Source organism: Gigantopelta aegis, chromosome 6 (assembly GCF_016097555.1).
Source record: "Gigantopelta aegis isolate Gae_Host chromosome 6, Gae_host_genome, whole genome shotgun sequence".
In the NCBI taxonomy this organism is placed as follows: Eukaryota; Metazoa; Mollusca; class Gastropoda; order Neomphalida; family Peltospiridae; genus Gigantopelta; species Gigantopelta aegis.
The window spans coordinates 64,318,623-64,338,763 of NC_054704.1; the positions used below are offsets into that span (position 1 = coordinate 64,318,623).

Below are 20,141 nucleotides of genomic sequence, written 5' to 3' on the forward strand. Positions count from 1 at the left end.
CATGGCCATGCATATGTTATTATTTTGAGGGCCAATTGAAAATCCAATTATTACAAGATCATTCTGTTTTAACCATATTGTATTATCATTCGTATGTATTAATATTAATTTTGTTTTAATTATTATTGTAAATACTATCTAAATCTGTAACATGTATGTTTGGTTGTTTAGCCACTGTTCCCACTGAATTTGATAAATCATATGAGAAGTTATGAATTAAAACAAAATAACCATGTAAATGATTTGGACTTAGCTTTTTCTCCACAAGTGTAGACATGCTTTCACAGTTGAAGATATACATGCAGCAAGCTTACAAAAATGAAAACATGCTTGCGGGAAGCTTGCACAGTTGAAGATATGCATGCAGCAAGCTTGCAAAATGAAAACATGCTTGCAGGAAGCTTGCACAGTTGAAGATATGCTTGCAGCAAGCTAGCAAAAATGAAAACATGCTTGCGGGAAGCTTGCACAGTTGAAGACATGCATGCAGCAAGCTGGCGCATGCTTTCACAAATGAAAACATGCATGCGGCAAGCTTGCAGAAATACTGACTACCTTACGCGAGCTAAAAGTTAGCTTGCAAATAGCTTGCATTGCTTGTACTACTGTGTAACAACCTTGTAACTACCTTGCAACAACCTAGCCGCAAGCATGCATTTTTGCTTGGGAATGTACGTGGTCTATGTATTTAAAAAAAAATTAAACACTTATTTCAGGGATTTTGCCTACGTAGCACGTGACAAGACGACACAGCGACACATGTGTCACGTGTTCCGGTGCGACGTGCCGGCACGTCAGATTGCGAACACGCTGCGAGACATCTGCAAGAAGCTGATGGTGGAGCGCACGACCATGCAGAAACTGAATCGGCCGACCGACCTGCCCAACCTGGAGAAGGTGAACGCGAACGGACAGAAGATGACCTTCCAGAGTCTCTACAACAGTACGTTCACCAGGGAGGAGGGTCTTAGGGGCATTCTCATTATGCAATTAGTCGCACCGACTTGTCACAGGCAATTTTAGTCTTATACGTGCCTGAATTGTTTTTTGGATGTAGGCATGTTATGTTCCGACTTTTGTAGGGCCGACAAATCGAATTCGGCAAGTCGGTGCAACTAATCACATAATGAGAGCGCCCCTTTATGGTAAATTTCTGGATGCATTTTTCACAAACCCACGTTAAGGGGGTACACATTTATAACATTTGCTGACATATTTTCTCGTAAAAAGTTTATAAATACTTTAAAAATGAAAATGTGTTATTTAACAGTAAAAAAAAGTTGAAAGTTAAAAATATTTTATTCTATATAATAAGTAGAGTCAATGCTTTTTTATTTATGCGTTTAGAATCAAACATCGGATTTTGTTGTCTTAGTGTAATCACCATTGTTGAATTTCTTTTAACTACTCCTTTAATTAATACTACTAAATGTAGCCCAATGGTGTAGCGCTCGCTTCATGTGCAGTCGGTTTGGGATCCATCCCCGTCGGTGGGCCCATTTAGCTATTTCTAATTTCAACCAGTGCACTATGGCTGGTATATAAAAGGCCATGGCATGTGCTATCCTGTCTGTGAGATGCATATAAAAGATCCCTTGCTACTGATGGAAAAATGTAGCGGGTTTCCTCTTCAAGGCTATTTGTCAAAATTACCAAATGTTTGACATCCAATAGCCGATATCAATGTGCTCTAGTGGTTTCATTAAACAAAACAAACTTTTCAAAAACTTTCTGTGACACTGACTGCTTGGATTCTGGTAGTGTTGATTTGCTTCATCATACCATACTACCATAAACGATTACGAACTCTGCTAAAATGTTAATATTGAGTACACCAGTTGACTTCTTTTCTCTTTTTTTACTTTTCCTCCTTTTTCTTCTTCTTCTTTATGTTTATATAATGTTGATAATTTTTTCAGACACATCATTTCCCACCCCGATGGAAGAACCGAAGAAAGATATACGCTGTCACTATCTTGGAACCCAGCTTGTGTGTCGGCCAACAGGTTATTAACATTCCAGTGATTTTTACTTTATTCATAGCATAATTATTCCTGTAAATTGTCTTTGTTTATTTGGTACCATCCCCATTGAAGATGAGTGCATGTGCATTTTGGTTCTGTTATTTATTGCATTAAAAGGGGGCGGGGTGTAGCCCAGTGTTAAACGTTCACTTGATGCACGGTCAGTCTAGGATCGATGCCTGTCAATGGGCCCATTGGGCTATTTCCCATTCCATACAGTGCACCACGACTGGTATATCAAAGGCTGTGGTATGTGCTATCCTGTCTGTGGGATGGTACATATAAAAGATCCCTTGCTACTGATTGAAAAATATAGTGTGTTTCCACTCTAAGACTACAGTATATGTCAAAATTACCAAATGTTTGACATCCAATAGCCAATGTGCTTTAGTGGTGTTAAACAAAACTAACTAACTTTTAGTTCACTAAAAAACGTGAGACTTACCATCAATATTTTCTTTAATACAGATTTTATCTTTTTAAATTTGACTACAATAACAGAGCTTTTGTGAGAGCAAACAAATGTGAAGCTCTCATTGGGTGAATCCTTTTGAAAGGCTGTAACAGAAGTTTAGAAAATTAGACTTGCTTATATACACAGTGAATACTCTCAATCAAGTTGTATTGATTATTTATCGGCAGGCACTGACATTGTAAATGAAGCAATAGAGCGGGCATGTCGCAAAGTTCCTCCGGAGAAGTGGCAGTTTGTCTGTGTGTCTGTCGCTCCTTCCACTGTCACCATCACAGAACACAAGGTTAGTTTCTCTCACATACCGTCATGGTTTTTAACATTCACCAGTTGAATATTAACACAAACATTCATTCATGGTCACTGTAACTAAAACTACAAATTTCGACTTCACCGCTCTAATTACTTCATGTATCATCTGATTCTGGGTGGTGGGTATAATTTTTAAAATGCCATCACTATACTGTCAGACACACTACGCACACATACACACAAATACACACACACACTGACACACACAAAAGCACATTGACACACACACAAACACACATACACACGTGCACAAATACACACACAAATACACACTGCCACATATACACATACACACACCTGGAACAGCTCTAGCTACTGGCTTTCTATTTCAGAATCCAGAAACCAAGTTGCAGGAGTGTCGAGTGAGATTTTTGTCCTTCATGGGAATAGCTCTGGAGAATGTCAAGTGAGTTGGTAGTCTTTTTAAATCAACAATTATCTGAACTACAACTATATTCCACGCCATTTAATCACAAATTGTCTTGTAGATTTATTTGGTTATTTGCATATTAATTTGCTACACAGCAATAAAACAGCAAATTATATCACATAGTTGAATTACCATAAAAGCATACATATTGGTTATTTGCATGCAAAAACAGAGGAAGTGGGATTTCAGGCTTGCTGTAATCTTCACAATGTAATCCAGAGATTTTTAATGTTTAACCAGAATCAGTTAAGGATTGTCTTTTATTTCTTTTACGTTCATCGGGATATAAAAAAAAAAAATCATCCACAAACTGTGTGAATTGGCAAAGCCGTTCTCATATAAGTTTGCGGATGATTTGTTTTGTTCATACTCAAATGAACATAAAAGAAATAACAGAGAATGCTTATAATTAAATTTGAATCATACAGGCTAATAATAACACTAAAACGTCATACTTTATTTTGAATTATTTTTTATCCATAAACAATAACGCTCAATAAGACAACTTGCCCATAAAAAATGGCATCATCAGATATGACGTTCCCTGACGACATAATTTTTACGTTCATCGATAAATGAACAAACTCCCGTTGCTATGTCTGGACCAATGGGATGACTTTATGTTGTAAGGAATGTAACAGAAATTCAGAGCTGAATGGTGTTTGTTGAATAATAATCGTGTGGCATGAAAATTAATATTTTCTGTCTGTAAAAAGTATCTCTGTTTTTGCGGTGTGTCACTTGGATATCATAAATGACAGAATAAATATCTGTAACACTTCATTGGGCATCATTGTTTCATGAATGCATTAGTTATTTAAAACTATTGTTGATAATATTAATTTGACAGAAATCATAAGCAGTGATGTATATACCCTCTCAGATTTTCAAAACCTCGCCAATGTTTTTGTAATAAAAACTATGTTTATAGTCGTCACATTGTTTCTGAAATCTATTTACTCCAGACTGTGTGCATACATCATGCATGATGCCCAGGACAAGTTTGTGGCTCACATCTTTCACTGCGAGCCCTCCGCTGGACCCCTGTGCAAGACCATCGAGGCTGCTTGCAAGGTAATCTTAGTTTAAAATTAGTCATATAGAGAATATTGTATTTGTATGTAACAATCGAGGCTGCTTGCAAGGTAATCTTAGTTTAAAATTAGTCATATAGAGAATATTGTGTTTGTATGTGACAATCGAGGCTGCTTGCAAGGTAATCTTAGTTTAAAATTAGTCATATAGAGAATATTGTGTTTGTGTGTGACATTCGAAGCTGCTTGCAAGGTAATCTTAGTCTAAAATTAGTCATATAGAGAATATTGTGTTTGTGTATAACAATCAAGGCTGCTTGCAAGGTAATCTTAGTCTAAAATTAGTCATATAGAGAATATTGTGTTTGTGTATAACAATCGAGGCTGCTTGCAAGGTAATCTTAGTCTAAAATTAGTCATATAGAGAATATTGTGTTTGTGTATAACAATCGAGGCTGCTTGCAAGGTAATCTTAGTTTAAAATTAGACATATAGAGAATATTGTGTTTGTGTATAACAATCGAGGCTGCTTGCAAGGTAATCTTAGTCTAAAATTAGTCATATAGAGAATATTGTGTTTGTATGTGACAATCGAGGCTGCTTGCAAGGTAATCTTAGTTTAAAATTAGTCATACAGAGAATATTGTGTTTGTGTGTGACAATCGAGGCTGCTTGCAAGGTAATCTTAGTCTAAAATTAGTCATATAGAGAATATTCTGTTTGTGTGTGACAATCGAAGCTGCTTGCAAGGTAATCTTAGTCTAAAATTAGTCATATAGAGAATATTGTGTTTGTGTGTGACAATCGAAGCTGCTTGCAAGGTAATCTTAGTCTAAAATTAGTCATACAGAGAATATTGTGTTTGTGTGTGACAAGCGAGGCTGCTTGCAAGGTAATCTTAGTTTAAAATTAGTCATATAGAGAATATTGTGTTTGTGTATAACAATCAAGGCTGCTTGCAAGGTAATCTTAGTCTAAAATTAGTCATATAGAGAATATTGTGTTTGTGTATAACAATCGAGGCTGCTTGCAAGGTAATCTTAGTTTATAATTAGACATATAGAGAATATTGTGTTTGTGTATAACAATCGAGGCTGCTTGCAAGGTAATCTTAGTCTAAAATTAGTCATATAGAGAATATTGTGTTTGTATGTGACAATCGAGGCTGCTTGCAAGGTAATCTTAGTTTAAAATTAGTCATATAGAGAATATTGTGTTTGTGTATAACAATCGAGGCTGCTTGCAAGGTAATCTTAGTCTAAAATTAGTCATATAGGGAATATTGTGTTTGTGTGTGACAATCGAGGCTGCTTGCAAGGTAATCTTAGTTTAAAATTAGTCATGTAGAGAATATTGTGTTTGTGTGTGACAATCGAGACTGCGTGCAAGGTAATCTTAGTCTAAAATTAGTCATATAGGGAATATTGTGTTTGTGTGTGACAATCGAGGCTGCTTGCAAGGTAATCTTAGTTTAAAATTAGTCATGTAGAGAATATTGTGTTTGTGTGTGACAATTGAGACTGCGTGCAAGGTAATCTTAGTTTTAAATTAGTCATATACAGAATATTGTGTTTGTGTGTGACAATCGGGACTACTTGCAAGGTAATCTTAGTTTTAAATTAGATATATAGAGAATATTGTGTTTGTGTGTGACAATCGGGACTACTTGCAAGGTAATCTTAGTTTAAAATTAGTCATATAGAGAATATTCTGTTTGTGTGTGACAATCGAAGCTGCTTGCAAGGTAATCTTAGTCTAAAATTAGTCATACAGAGAATATTGTGTTTGTGTGTGACAAGCGAGGCTGCTTGCAAGGTAATCTTAGTTTAAAATTAGTCATATAGAGAATATTCTGTTTGTGTGTGACAAGCGAGGCTGCTTGCAAGGTAATCTTAGTTTAAAATTAGTCATATAGAGAATATTGTGTTTGTGTATAACAATCAAGGCTGCTTGCAAGGTAATCTTAGTCTAAAATTAGTCATATAGAGAATATTGTGTTTGTGTATAACAATCGAGGCTGCTTGCAAGGTAATCTTAGTTTATAATTAGACATATAGAGAATATTGTGTTTGTGTATAACAATCGAGGCTGCTTGCAAGGTAATCTTAGTCTAAAATTAGTCATATAGAGAATATTGTGTTTGTATGTGACAATCGAGGCTGCTTGCAAGGTAATCTTAGTTTAAAATTAGTCATATAGAGAATATTGTGTTTGTGTATAACAATCGAGGCTGCTTGCAAGGTAATCTTAGTCTAAAATTAGTCATATAGGGAATATTGTGTTTGTGTGTGACAATCGAGGCTGCTTGCAAGGTAATCTTAGTTTAAAATTAGTCATGTAGAGAATATTGTGTTTGTGTGTGACAATCGAGACTGCGTGCAAGGTAATCTTAGTCTAAAATTAGTCATATAGGGAATATTGTGTTTGTGTGTGACAATCGAGGCTGCTTGCAAGGTAATCTTAGTTTAAAATTAGTCATGTAGAGAATATTGTGTTTGTGTGTGACAATTGAGACTGCGTGCAAGGTAATCTTAGTTTTAAATTAGTCATATACAGAATATTGTGTTTGTGTGTGACAATCGGGACTACTTGCAAGGTAATCTTAGTTTTAAATTAGATATATAGAGAATATTGTGTTTGTGTGTGACAATCGGGACTACTTGCAAGGTAATCTTAGTTTAAAATTAGTCATATAGAGAATATTCTGTTTGTGTGTGACAATCGAAGCTGCTTGCAAGGTAATCTTAGTCTAAAATTAGTCATACAGAGAATATTGTGTTTGTGTGTGACAAGCGAGGCTGCTTGCAAGGTAATCTTAGTTTAAAATTAGTCATATAGAGAATATTGTGTTTGTGTATAACAATCGAGGCTGCTTGCAAGGTAATCTTAGTCTAAAATTAGTCATATAGAGAATATTGTGTTTGTGTATAACAATCGAGGCTGCTTGCAAGGTAATCTTAGTTTAAAATTAGACATATAGAGAATATTGTGTTTGTGTATAACAATCGAGGCTGCTTGCAAGGTAATCTTAGTCTAAAATTAGTCGTATAGAGAATATTGTGTTTGTATGTGACAATCGAGGCTGCTTGCAAGGTAATCTTAGTTTAAAATTAGTCATATAGAGAATATTGTGTTTGTGTATAACAATCGAGGCTGCTTGCAAGGTAATCTTAGTCTAAAATTAGTCATATAGGGAATATTGTGTTTGTGTGTGACAATCGAGGCTGCTTGCAAGGTAATCTTAGTTTAAAATTAGTCATGTAGAGAATATTGTGTTTGTGTGTGACAATCGAGACTGCGTGCAAGGTAATCTTAGTTTTAAATTAGTCATATACAGAATATTGTGTTTGTGTGTGACAATCGGGACTACTTGCAAGGTAATCTTAGTTTAAAATTAGTCATATAGAGAATATTCTGTTTGTGTGTGACAATCGAAGCTGCTTGCAAGGTAATCTTAGTCTAAAATTAGTCATATAGAGAATATTGTGTTTGTGTGTGACAATCGAGGCTGCTTGCAAGGTAATCTTAGTTTAAAATTAGTCATATAGAGAATATTCTGTTTGTGTGTGACAATCGAGACTGCGTGCAAGGTAATCTTAGTTTTAAATTAGTCATATACAGAATATTGTGTTTGTGTGTGACAATCGGGACTGCGTGCAAGGTAATCTTAGTTTCAAATTAGTCATATACAGAATATTGTGTTTGTGTGTGACAATCGGGACTACTTGCAAGGTAATCTTAGTTTAAAATTAGTCATATAGAGAATATTCTGTTTGTGTGTGACAATCGAAGCTGCTTGCAAGGTAATCTTAGTCTAAAATTAGTCATATAGAGAATATTGTGTTTGTGTGTGACAAGCGAGGCTGCTTGCAAGGTAATCTTAGTTTAAAATTAGTCATATAGAGAATATTGTGTTTGTGTATAACAATCGAGGCTGCTTGCAAGGTAATCTTAGTCTAAAATTAGTCATATAGAGAATATTGTGTTTGTGTATAACAATCGAGGCTGCTTGCAAGGTAATCTTAGTTTAAAATTAGACATATAGAGAATATTGTGTTTGTGTATAACAATCGAGGCTGCTTGCAAGGTAATCATGGTCTAAAATTAGTCATATAGAGAATATTGTGTTTGTGTGTGACAATCGGGACTACTTGCAAGGTAATCTTAGTCTAAAATTAGTCATATAGAGAATATTCTGTTTGTGTGTGACAATCGAGGCTGCTTGCAAGGTAATCTTAGTTTTAAGTTAGTCATATAGAGAATATTCTGTTTGTGTGTGACAATCGAGGCTGCTTGCAAGGTAATCTTAGTCTAAAATTAGTCATATAGAGAATATTCTGTTTGTGTGTGACAATCGAGGCTGCTTGCAAGGTACATGTAATCTTAGTCTAAAATTAGTCGTATGGAGAATATTCTGTTTGTGTGTGACAATCGAAGCTGCTTGCAAGATAATCTTAGTCTAAAATTAGTCATATAGAGAAATTTATTTTGTTTGTGTGTAACAATCGAGGCTGCTTGCAAGGTAATCTTAGTCTAAAATTAGTCATATAGAGAACATTATTTTGTTTGTGTAAGACAGTCAAGGATACAGAATATCATTGTGTGACTAAAGTGCGTCACTATTCTGATATTTGACTATAACCATACTAATACAATTACTGTGTATTGGGTTTTTAAAGTCAACATTTATTATATTATCTACAAAACTGTGATGCTGTCGAGTCAATTATTCTGTCTTACCTGAAGCATTTTCAAGAGGCCAAGCCTTTATAGACTGGTATTTGCATCTAATGTGATAGGATGGAAACCACCAAACTGGTTTACATGGCTCCAGTTTTACACTTCTCTCAAGTTTTAATACAAGTCACTCATCAGACTGAAAGCAGCTATTCAATGTAATATTGTTGTTATTTTTCTGTCACTATTCTCTTACAGCTGAGATACCAGAAAGCTCTCGATTCTCACAAGCCGCAGACGCCAACAACTCCATCTGGAGGAAAGGTTAGTCACTCATTCAGCAGGTCTTCTAGAATGGGTGTTTCAATCCACTAGCCAGAATAAATATCCACTAGTCTTTCCTTCTTAAGTATGTATAATTGTACTAATAAAAATAGGAAAGAAATCTGTTCAAAAGACTTATGATTGATTTTTAAAATGGCAAAAAATAAGAAGAAAAAACTTTAGTGATTCAAGTGTCATTCCTCGACATATCAACAGAACCTAGTTTTTATATTATCTAGATGACTGAGTATATCAAGTTAATATTATACTGAACATATATTGGCAGTGTGCCTTTAAAAAAGGGTTTTCCTCTCATATACCATTACATGTAGTTTATGACCAAACAGTAAGTCCAGACTACAGAGGATTATAACAACAGATCTTGATTTATATAGAGTCAGTTCACCGAACTATGAGTTAAACCACATTTTTCTGTTTACACAGAATCTATGCCTACAGTAAATGTTAACCCACTCTTTTGACATTTCTTAATGGTTACTCTTTACGGACGGGTATACAGTTTGAAAAACATATCTGGCAATAAACATATGTTTGTTTTGTTTAACGACACCACTGGAGCACATTGATCAATGAATCATTGGCTGTTGGATGTCAAATATTTGGTAATTTTGACACATATAGTCAGCAGAAGAAACCCGCTATATTTTTGGGATCTTTTATATGCACTTTCCCACAGACAGGAAAGTACATATTACGGCCCTTGTCCAGTTGTGGTACATTGGTTGGAAAAAGAAAAAACCCCAATCAGGTGACTGGATCCACCGGTGTGGTTCGATCCTGCGACGCAAGCACCTCAAGCAAGTACTCAACTGACAGAGCGCAGCAGTTACAAAAGAGACAACACATATTACTTCACTGATAAAATGGTCAAATTTTGTAATTGCTGCATTTCCTTGCAGTGGAGAAGTTATGTGATTTTATTCTTTCTTTATGTTTACCATTCATTTTTTTTATGTCTGTAAAATATTTTTGGGAGTATTTTATTATATTACAATGTTATAATGTAAGTAACCATTTCATGCTCTGTTTTTTTGTGGGGTGTGTGTGCAGGAGGGGGTTGTTGTAAGGGTTTTTTGTTTTGTATTGTTGGGTATTTTTGTTGTTATTTTTGGTTTTTCATTTCATTTGAGACGGAGTTATCAACATAAATCTTAAACTGATATATTTTTTATTTTTTTCTGGGTTTTTTTTTTATTGCAAAAAACAAAAACAAAAAAAAACAAATCTTTACAGTAGTGTTTGGAGTATGATGAAATTTGTTTTATTAATGATCAGTTTGCACCTGGATGGTAGATTAATAATCAACTAAAAGTACCTTGTATTTTGAAAATTAATCAGTTTATTACTTTATATCAAGCATTTATGGTAAATATTCAGGGCCGAATTTAAGAAACCTGTTTAGCTTAAACGCAGGTGTTTGAGCCTTGTAGATGTATGTAGTTAGACGCGTGTAAGACATAAACAGGTGTTTGAGCCTTGTAGATGTATGTAGTTAGACGCGTGTAAGACATAAACAGGTGTTTGAGCCTTGTAGATGTATGTAGTTAGACGCGTGTAAGTCACAAACAGGTGTTTGAGCCTTGTAGATGTATGTAGTTAGACGCGTGTAAGTCACAAACAGGTGTTTGAGCCTTGTAGATGTATGTAGTTAGACGCGTGTAAGTCACAAACAGGTGTTTGAGCCTTGTAGATGTATGTAGTTAGACGCGTGTAAGACATAAACAGGTGTTTGAGCCTTGTAGATGTATGTAGTTAGACGCGTGTAAGACATAAACAGGTGTTTGAGCCTTGTAGATGTATGTAGTTAGACGTGTGTAAGACATAAACAGGTGTTTGAGCCTTGTAGATGTATGTAGTTAGACGCGTGTAAGACATAAACAGGTGTTTGAGCCTTGTAGATGTATGTAGTTAGACGCGTGTAAGACATAAACAGGTGTTTGAGCCTTGTAGATGTATGTAGTTAGATGCATGTAAGTCACAAACAGGTGTTTGAGCCTTGTAGATGTATGTAGTTAGACGCGTGTAAGACATAAACAGGTGTTTGAGCCTTGTAGATGTATGTAGTTAGATGCGTGTAAGACACAAACAGGTGTTTGAGCCTTGTAGATGTATGTAGTTAGATGCATGTAAGTCACAAACAGGTGTTTGAGCCTTGTAGATGTATGTAGTTAGACGCGTGTAAGTCACAAACAGGTGTTTGAGCCTTGTAGATGTATGTAGTTAGATGCGTGTAAGACACAAACAGGTGTTTGAGCATTGTAGATGTATGTAGTTAGACGTATGTAGTTAGACGCGTGTAAGTCACAAACAGGTGTTTGAGCATTGTAGATGTATGTAGTTAGATGCGTGTAAGTCACAAACAGGTGTTTGAGCCTTGTAGATGTATGTAGTTAGATGCGTGTAAGACACAAACAGGTGTTTGAGCATTGTAGATGTATGTAGTTAGACGTATGTAGTTAGACGCGTGTAAGTCACAAACAGGTGTTTGAGCATTGTAGATGTATGTAGTTAGACGTATGTAAGTCACAAACAGGTGTTTGAGCCTTGTAGATGTATGTAGTTAGATGCGTGTAAGACACAAACAGGTGTTTGAGCATTGTAGATGTATGTAGTTAGACGTATGTAGTTAGACGCGTGTAAGTCACAAACAGGTGTTTGAGCATTGTAGATGTATGTAGTTAGACGTATGTAAGTCACAAACAGGTGTTTGAGCCTTGTAGATGTATGTAGTTAGATGCGTGTAAGACACAAACAGGTGTTTGAGCATTGTAGATGTATGTAGTTAGACGTATGTAGTTAGACGCGTGTAAGTCACAAACAGGTGTTTGAGCATTGTAGATGTATGTAGTTAGATGCGTGTAAGTCACAAACAGGTGTTTGAGCCTTGTAGATGTATGTAGTTAGATGCGTGTAAGACACAAACAGGTGTTTGAGCATTGTAGATGTATGTAGTTAGACGTATGTAGTTAGACGCGTGTAAGTCACAAACAGGTGTTTGAGCATTGTAGATGTATGTAGTTAGACGTATGTAAGTCACAAACAGGTGTTTGAGCCTTGTAGATGTATGTAGTTAGACGCGTGTAAGTCACAAACAGGTGTTTGAGCCTTGTAGATGTATGTAGTTAGACGCGTGTAAGTCACAAACAGGTGTTTGAGCCTTGTAGATGTATGTAGTTAGACGCGTGTAAGACATAAACAGGTGTTTGAGCCTTGTAGATGTATGTAGTTAGATGCGTGTAAGACACAAACAGGTGTTTGAGCATTGTAGATGTATGTAGTTAGACGTATGTAGTTAGACGCGTGTAAGTCACAAACAGGTGTTTGAGCATTGTAGATGTATGTAGTTAGACGCGTGTAAGTCACAAACAGGTGTTTGAGCCTTGTAGATGTATGTAGTTAGACGCGTGTAAGTCACAAACAGGTGTTTGAGCATTGTAGATGTATGTAGTTAGACGCGTGTAAGTCACAAACAGGTGTTTGAGCATTGTAGATGTATGTAGTTAGACGTGTGTAAGACCTAAACAGGTGTTTGAGCATTGTAGATGTATGTAGTTAGATGCATGTAAGACCTAAACAGGTGTTTGAGCATTGTAGATGTATGTAGTTAGATGCATGTAAGACATAAACAGGTGTTTGAGCCTTGTAAATGTATGTAGTTAGACGCGTGTAAGTCACAAACAGGCTTTGTAAATTCAGTCCTTAGTGTTGGGTATTTTTTTTAATATTTTGGGAACAAAATAATTTTGAAGTTCAAACAGTGTTTCATTTTCTTCAGTTAAATATAATTAAACACCATCTACCTGTTTCAGTTGTGTTTGAAATAAATGTATTGACTGAAAAATAAGTGAAAACTGAAATTAACAGTTAGGTTGCGATTTCACTGCATCGGCACAGACACACACATTTTACAACAGTCAAATATATCAGTGTATTTAGTATTTTGCATAATGAGCATGTACTTCAGAGTCTGTGACACTCAACACAGTTTTTTAATGTCTTCAATGATTATAACATTTTCTAATTTTCTTACATCAGTAAATTGTTGGTGTCTGTACTTGCATGTCTCAGCTGATGCATCAGAATCATGGCCTAACTTATTCCTTAGCACAAGTGAAGGGGAATTAACTCTATATTGGACTCTTACTGAAACAATACATTAGTCAGATGGTTCAAGCAAGCAATGTTTGATAAATTAATAGTGAAAACATCAATAATTCAGAGCTCTTGAATTTTTTTTAATTTGACTCTTAGTCATTAGAGAAAACCCGCTACATTTTCTCTAATGCAGAAAGGGATCTTTTATATGCACTTTCCCACGGACAGGAAAGCACAATCAATGGCCTTTGTCCAGTTGTGGTGCATTGGTTGGAACAAGAAAACACAGCTATTGAGGCCATGCTCTAAGATTGAAATCAAATGAAATAACTCATTATTTTTGCTTTCTTTAAGTTCTCAAAATATTAAAAAGTTTGTTTGTTTTTTTGTTTGTTTTGTGAGCATGCCACTTATACACAATTATGTTTATGAAAGAAACTTCATTGTGGATTTGTTTTTTTTTTTTTTGTTTTTTTTTTAAATTATATAGAATTGCTTTGTATTTTTGGTTTCTATTTTGTTGAGTCATCATTATGTTTCTCTTCACTGCAGGGCCTGGGCGCGGCACTAAAAGCAGGTGTTAAAGCAAGTGTTCAAAGTGTTCAGAATGTCATTGGTATTCTAAAAACCAAGAAGGCAGGCCAGTGCTGAGTCGCTCAGCGTAGGTAACCTACCTCGTGCACCCCTCTCAAACTGCCCTGCATGGCTTCATTTTGCAGCAGCAGTGGTACCTTGCTTCTTTGTGTGTCTCCTTACATCGTTCACAACAATGTGGTGCTTGTCTTTGCGTTCATAGTAACGTCTTAATGTCCACTGACATCAATGTTCATTGTTTTTTGTAATCATTGACTTACAATGTATGTTCATACATTTTCAAAGTAATGTCCACTGACATCAGTGTTCATAGATGTTCAGTGTTTTTTGTAATCACTGACTTATGTTCATACATTTTCAAAGTTATGTTTTCATGGTATGTGTATGGTCACAGTAGCATCTTCAAAGATGAGACATTTTTTAAAATTAGAATATAAACATTTATTTTTACAATAACATCTTCACAGCTATTGAAATATATTCTTAAAAACATACAGTGCACAAACAACAACAGAGACAAAATGTATAGGGGTCATAGAAAAAAGTTTTGGTCTTTTTCACTGATTAACTGTGTGGAAGGTGTTAAACCAGAGAAATGTATAAAAGTAACTAGATGAACCAATAGTTACGGAAGGAAGGCAATCTTTTATTTAACGACATACTCAACACGTTTTATTCACAGTTATATGGCATCAGACATATGGTTAAGGACCACACAGATATTGAGAGAGGAAACCCGCTGTCGCCACTCCATGGGCTTCTCTTTTCGATAAGCAGCAAGGAATCTATTATATGCACTATCCCACAGACAGGGTAGTACATACCATGGCCTTTGATATGCCAGTCGTGGTGCACTAGCTGGAACGAGAAATAGCCCAATGGGCCCATTAATGGGGATCGATCCCAGACCGACCGTGCATCGAGCGAGCGCTTTACCACTGGGTTACATCCCGCCCCCAATAGTTAAGAGACCCAAAGACCTATGTAGTTACTGTAGTGTTCCATTGGGCAATAACAATCAACTGTTGGTTGCTAGTTCACTTTATAGTTATGTCTTCTACTGTGCTAATTTTAGTTACAAGATGACTACCGTTGTGTCATGTACTGTAGATACCGTGCCAATTCTAGTTTCAAGTTGACTGCCATTGTGTCATGTACTGTAGATACTGTGCCAATTCTAGTTACAAGATGACTCTACCGTTGTGTCATGTACTGTAGATATTGTGCTAATTCTAGTTACAAGACGACTACCATTGTGTCATGTACTATAGATACTGTGCTAGTTCTAGTTACAAGTTGACCCTACTGGTGTGTCATGTACTGTAGATACTGTACCAGTTCTAGTTACAAGTTGACCCTACTGTTGTGTCATGTGTACTGTAGATACTGTGCCAATTCTAGTTACAAGTTGACCCTACCATTGTGTCATGTACTGTAGATACTGTGCTAATTCTAGTTACAAGATGACTACCGTTGTGTCATGTGTACTGTAGATACTGTGCCAATTCTAATTACAAGTTGACTACCGTTGTGTCATGTGTACTGTAGATACTGTGTCAATTCTAGTTACAAGATGACTACTGTTGTGTCATGTGTACTGTAGATACTGTGCCAATTCTAGTTACAAGTTGACCCTACCGTTGTGTCATGTACTGTAGATACTGTGCCAATTCTAGTTACAAGTTGACCCAACCGGTGTGTCATGTGTACTCTAGATACTGTGGTAGTTCTAGTTTTGAGTTGACCCTACCGGTGTGTCATGTACTGTAGATACTGTGCTAATTCTAGTTTTGTGTTGACCCTACCGGGGTGTCATGTATTGTAGATACTGCGCCAATTCTAGTTTCAAGTTGACCCTACCTTTGTCATGTGTACTGTAGATACTGTGCCAATTCTTGTTACAAGTTGACCCTACCAGTGTGTCATGTACTGTAGATACTGTGCTAGTTCTAGTTTTGAGTTGACCCTACCTGTGTGTCATGTACTGTAGATACTGTGCTAATTCTAGTTTTGAGTTGACCCTACCATTGTCATGTGTACTGTAGATACTGTGCTAGTTCTAGTTTCAAGTTGACTCTATGCCATGCCCTGTAGGTACTGTGTTAATTCTTGTTACAAGTTGACTACTGTTGTGTCATATACAGTAGGTGCTGTGCCAATTCTAGTTAAAAGCTTGTATTTAATTAAGCTGAGCCTTGCCTTGGCTGTGAATAAAGAAAATTAAAACTTAACAATTGTATTGACACAAGCACATTGTTTTGTTCATGGTTGTTGCATGTGTATTGCCCTGTGTTACACTGTTAAGCTGCAAAATGGAGCAAGCACTCTTTGGAATGCTTCTTGGTTTGGAATCCCTCTCTTCCTGCCTTGGTGATTAACCTGGAGGTGTTCAGCACATAACTCAATTCTTCTTCTAACTTTCAATGTTCTGTCTTGGCTACCTCATCTGATTCTCTTTGTGTCGTTCATTATATTATCTCGTCAAATATATTTGTACTAATACAGATTATTTTTTTCAATATATTGAGATTTTTTTTAACATAACCATTATGTATTTAAAATTATTTGGAGGAAGGGTTTTCTGTTCATAAAATTATTTCAGGATTTAATTCTTGCATGATACGGTAAACTACTGAAATTGTTTCAAGAAATGCCCCAGTATTTGTAAACACTTCGATTCAGTATTTTAGGAAGGATGTGATGTAGAGAACACTTGCACAACTACTGAAATAAATTGAAGTGTTTAAAATTATCTATTAATTTTAGGACAATGTTTTAACACGCATAAATCTAATCATATAGTGTCTTTGATGCACCTATTATTTTGTTGAATGTATATTGGTGTAAACCTTTATTCCGCGTATTGGACCAATCTCTGCGACATTTAAAAGGCTTGATTCATAGAAATAAAAAAGGTTAATTTAATTATTTACAGCAGTTCAGTTCAAAAACTATTAGAATATTGTTTTACAATTAGGAGCAGTGATCTAATTGCTACAATTTTTAACCATCATGTCTGTGAAAAAAAAGTTTAATTATTTACAGCTGTTCAGTTGAAAAGCTATTAGAATATTGTTTTACAATTAGGAGCAGTGATATGTATAATTGCTACAGTTTTTAACCAACATGTCTGATTTATTTCTGCAGAATCTTCGAAGCAGCTTGAAACAGAGTGTGCAGTCTATGTTAGAGTCGATCACCCAGCTCGCCTCACCCAAGTGAAGCCGTTCTGTGACAAGGGGAGACCGACAAGGGCACAGTATTGTAGTCTCAGTGTCTGCATTGTTTCAGCTTGTGACTCACTCCGGTGGGGTCGAGTCGAGAATCTGCGTATTCCTAAATAGATGTTTATCATCTCATAGTCTTAGTGCTATTGCTCGATGTTTTATACTCAGTCATCAAGTGTGTGTGTGTGTTCCGAGTTTTAAATATACAAAAATCACAGTTTGTTTAGTAGGTTCCAAAATACGCTGTCTTAGTGCATACAAGACTTGTTGAATTCAAACATACAGTACAACGCATTTCAATGTTCAGCTGGGTTTTTTATCAATTGTCCTGTTATTTCATAATTTATTTGTGTGTTTTAATGTGTTTTTTTATAATACAGTGTACATACTTCGGGATAAAAATCAGTGAAGGGAATGTGCAATGGAAAAAGGAATTTTATATCGACAAAACATTTATGAAATGAATCTGGTAGAAGGGGCATTATTTGTTTAAAACAAATTTACAACACAGTTTTGGAAATTCATTTGAATAATACCAAACTAGTTAATTTAGTTTTTTTACTTCTGGGGTTGTTTTTATTTCATCACTATTATTTCAGTTTTGTGTAAAATGAAATCTGAAGTTATATAATGTAATAATTATGTGGCTTAAATTGTTGGGGGTGGGGGTGGGGGTTCCTTCTCAATATCGTACATAAAACTAACAGTAAAATCAAGCTTGAGTAATAAATGGAATAATAAGTTATTTTTCAGTTGATTTCTTTTTTAATTAAGTTTGTGTCCTTTTTGAACCGTTTTATATGGGACAGAATCTTAATTTTAAAAAAACTAGCTTATTGTCTATTATTAATCTTATTTGTCAGCCAATTTACTTTGTTTTATTTGAACTTATGTTTTTCTCATGTGATCCATGTATTAAGTCACTTTGTTTTTAGAATAGTTGTTTTATTAAGGGATGAGTTTTAGCCATCCCAGTTGAGTAATAATTTTGTTTGTCTTTCACACACTATTGTTCAAACTGTGGCTCTGTGTTCTGGCTTTTTATTTTCTCTTGTAGTGCTCAATTTTATATACATAAAATTTGCCCAAGAATAAAACATAAATGTAGCTCAAATGTTTTTTGCGTTAAAATATAATGTTGAACATTAAGGCCACAGTAGTTGTCCGGTTATTTGTGGCATCTCAAAACACAAACATGAAAGATTTATTTTGATCTTTTTACATTTTATTTTATGTATACCCATACAACGTTGGGAAGAGAGGGTAATGATCAAATGTACAAAAAGAGAGTGTAAAAAATCCCAGATTTTGTGCATTTATACATTGTGAATATACCAATGTAACATACAGCTATTCTATGTGAGGGTACATAATTTGAAATGGTGCTTGCCAAGTTCCTGGCATCAGTTTATTTACTATTGGATAGAATAGCCATATTCTACATATTAAAAGATTATATTTTTCTCCCATAGAGTGTTCACTGACAGGATGAAATCAAACTTCAAATTTAAATAAAATTTTATGTTTCTGGTATGATCAGGAAAATGTGTTCATGTATATACTAGATAAACATTACAACAAAAGCCAAGTCTTGTGCAATCATTGCCAAGTATTTATAATATTTTTTTTATCAGTTTATCAGTTTAATGAATATAAATAAACATGGGCCTATTTCACTAAACAATGTAAAGTTTACGTCTGCTACTGGTAGTTATACCATTCGTGTGTTTACATGTATTTGGCATCTATTTCATGCAGAAAATTACATCAATACCGATGATGGAGCATTTTAAAGACAAAAGAAAATGAAATATGTGTATTTCTAACTGTATTTGCTGTGCGATAATAGTAATAAGAATTGTGGTTTAGTCATAGATTTATGTTTACGTGAAAAACTAGGCTTACGATGTTTTGTGAAATTGGGCCCTGGGTTTTGTAGGTCTCAAATCAGTCTGATATCATCACTTTAAAAACAATTAGAAGAATTTCTCTAAACTCATTTCAAAATAATCAAGCATTTTATGATATTTTTTAACATACAACTAAGTGCTGGACACTACATTTCAACAAAAGAATTTTTTTTTGGGGGGGGGGGGTATTTTTTATTTTGTGTTTGTATCAGTTTGGATCTTTAATATCAGTTTGAAGCAATCAATTATTTATATTTGTTAGTTATTTATATGTATCTAATGTCAAAGATTGATTGTATATAATTTAGTCTAGTTTTTAAACTTATTATTGTGACATAAATATATTTCATTTTTCATCGAATGTAGGTTGAACACAGAAAGGTTAATTTAAAGGCAATAAAGTAAAGCACTGTGTTGGTTTGTTTATGAGGAGTCGCAAAAGATTAAAAATATGTGTTACTTTTTTTATAGAGTAATCCAGCCCTTGAAATAAGTGGCCAATGATTGATCACGTTCCATATTGAATATGACTTCTTGTTTTCATGTAACCAATACTTCATTCCTGACACGATTTTAGTTTTCAATGCGTGGTTTTAACAGCGTTTGTGGTAAAAGAAAAGAAGCTAAAAATATGTCCAAACGAAATAACGGATATTTTTAATTATGTATATCATATTGCTTATATGATGGTTAATACTTATTCTTGCCATTTTAAGTCGTATTAACGTCTTGTGGGATTTCATCTCGTGAGAATTTAATGAATTCTACTAAACAGATGTTTTGTACTCAAGTCATTTCTTATTCTATCAGTTTATACTCGTATACGGCTTTGCCCACAACTAATTATGAATTAAAAATAAACAATCTTCTTGTTGAAACTTAGAAAATTGAGTCGTAAACCATGAGCAATATCCCATAACCTACTAATAGGTTATGCCGGCAGCTGTTTATTTCGAGGGCTGGTAATCTCTTACATTTTTATGTCAGTCAGATGTTCAGAAGCCATGTTATCCAAACAACA

At 35.0% G+C, this 20,141-nt stretch overlaps 1 protein-coding gene across 5 annotated transcripts in view; it reads left to right on the plus strand.

Moving 5' to 3' along the window:
* LOC121375259 (protein Fe65 homolog) overlaps positions 1 to 18,944 on the plus strand; it is a 127,967-nt gene extending 109,023 nt beyond the window's left edge. For 3 of the 5 annotated variants that reach the window (XM_041502625.1, XM_041502628.1, XM_041502627.1), the window contains 8 exons: positions 717 to 943; positions 1,920 to 2,006; positions 2,667 to 2,782; positions 3,141 to 3,214; positions 4,204 to 4,312; positions 9,208 to 9,273; positions 13,942 to 14,050; positions 17,131 to 18,944. In XM_041502625.1, the coding sequence (XP_041358559.1) occupies positions 717 to 943; positions 1,920 to 2,006; positions 2,667 to 2,782; positions 3,141 to 3,214; positions 4,204 to 4,312; positions 9,208 to 9,273; positions 13,942 to 14,040 (778 nt within the window). In that variant the 3' untranslated portion in view covers positions 14,041 to 14,050; positions 17,131 to 18,944. Of the gene's footprint in view, positions 1 to 716; positions 944 to 1,919; positions 2,007 to 2,666; positions 2,783 to 3,140; positions 3,215 to 4,203; positions 4,313 to 9,207; positions 9,274 to 13,941; positions 14,055 to 17,130 lie in introns of all 5 variants that reach the window. The other 2 variants (XM_041502626.1, XM_041502629.1) reach the window with 2 other exon arrangements.
* The last annotated feature ends 1,197 nt before the right edge of the window (positions 18,945 to 20,141 follow it).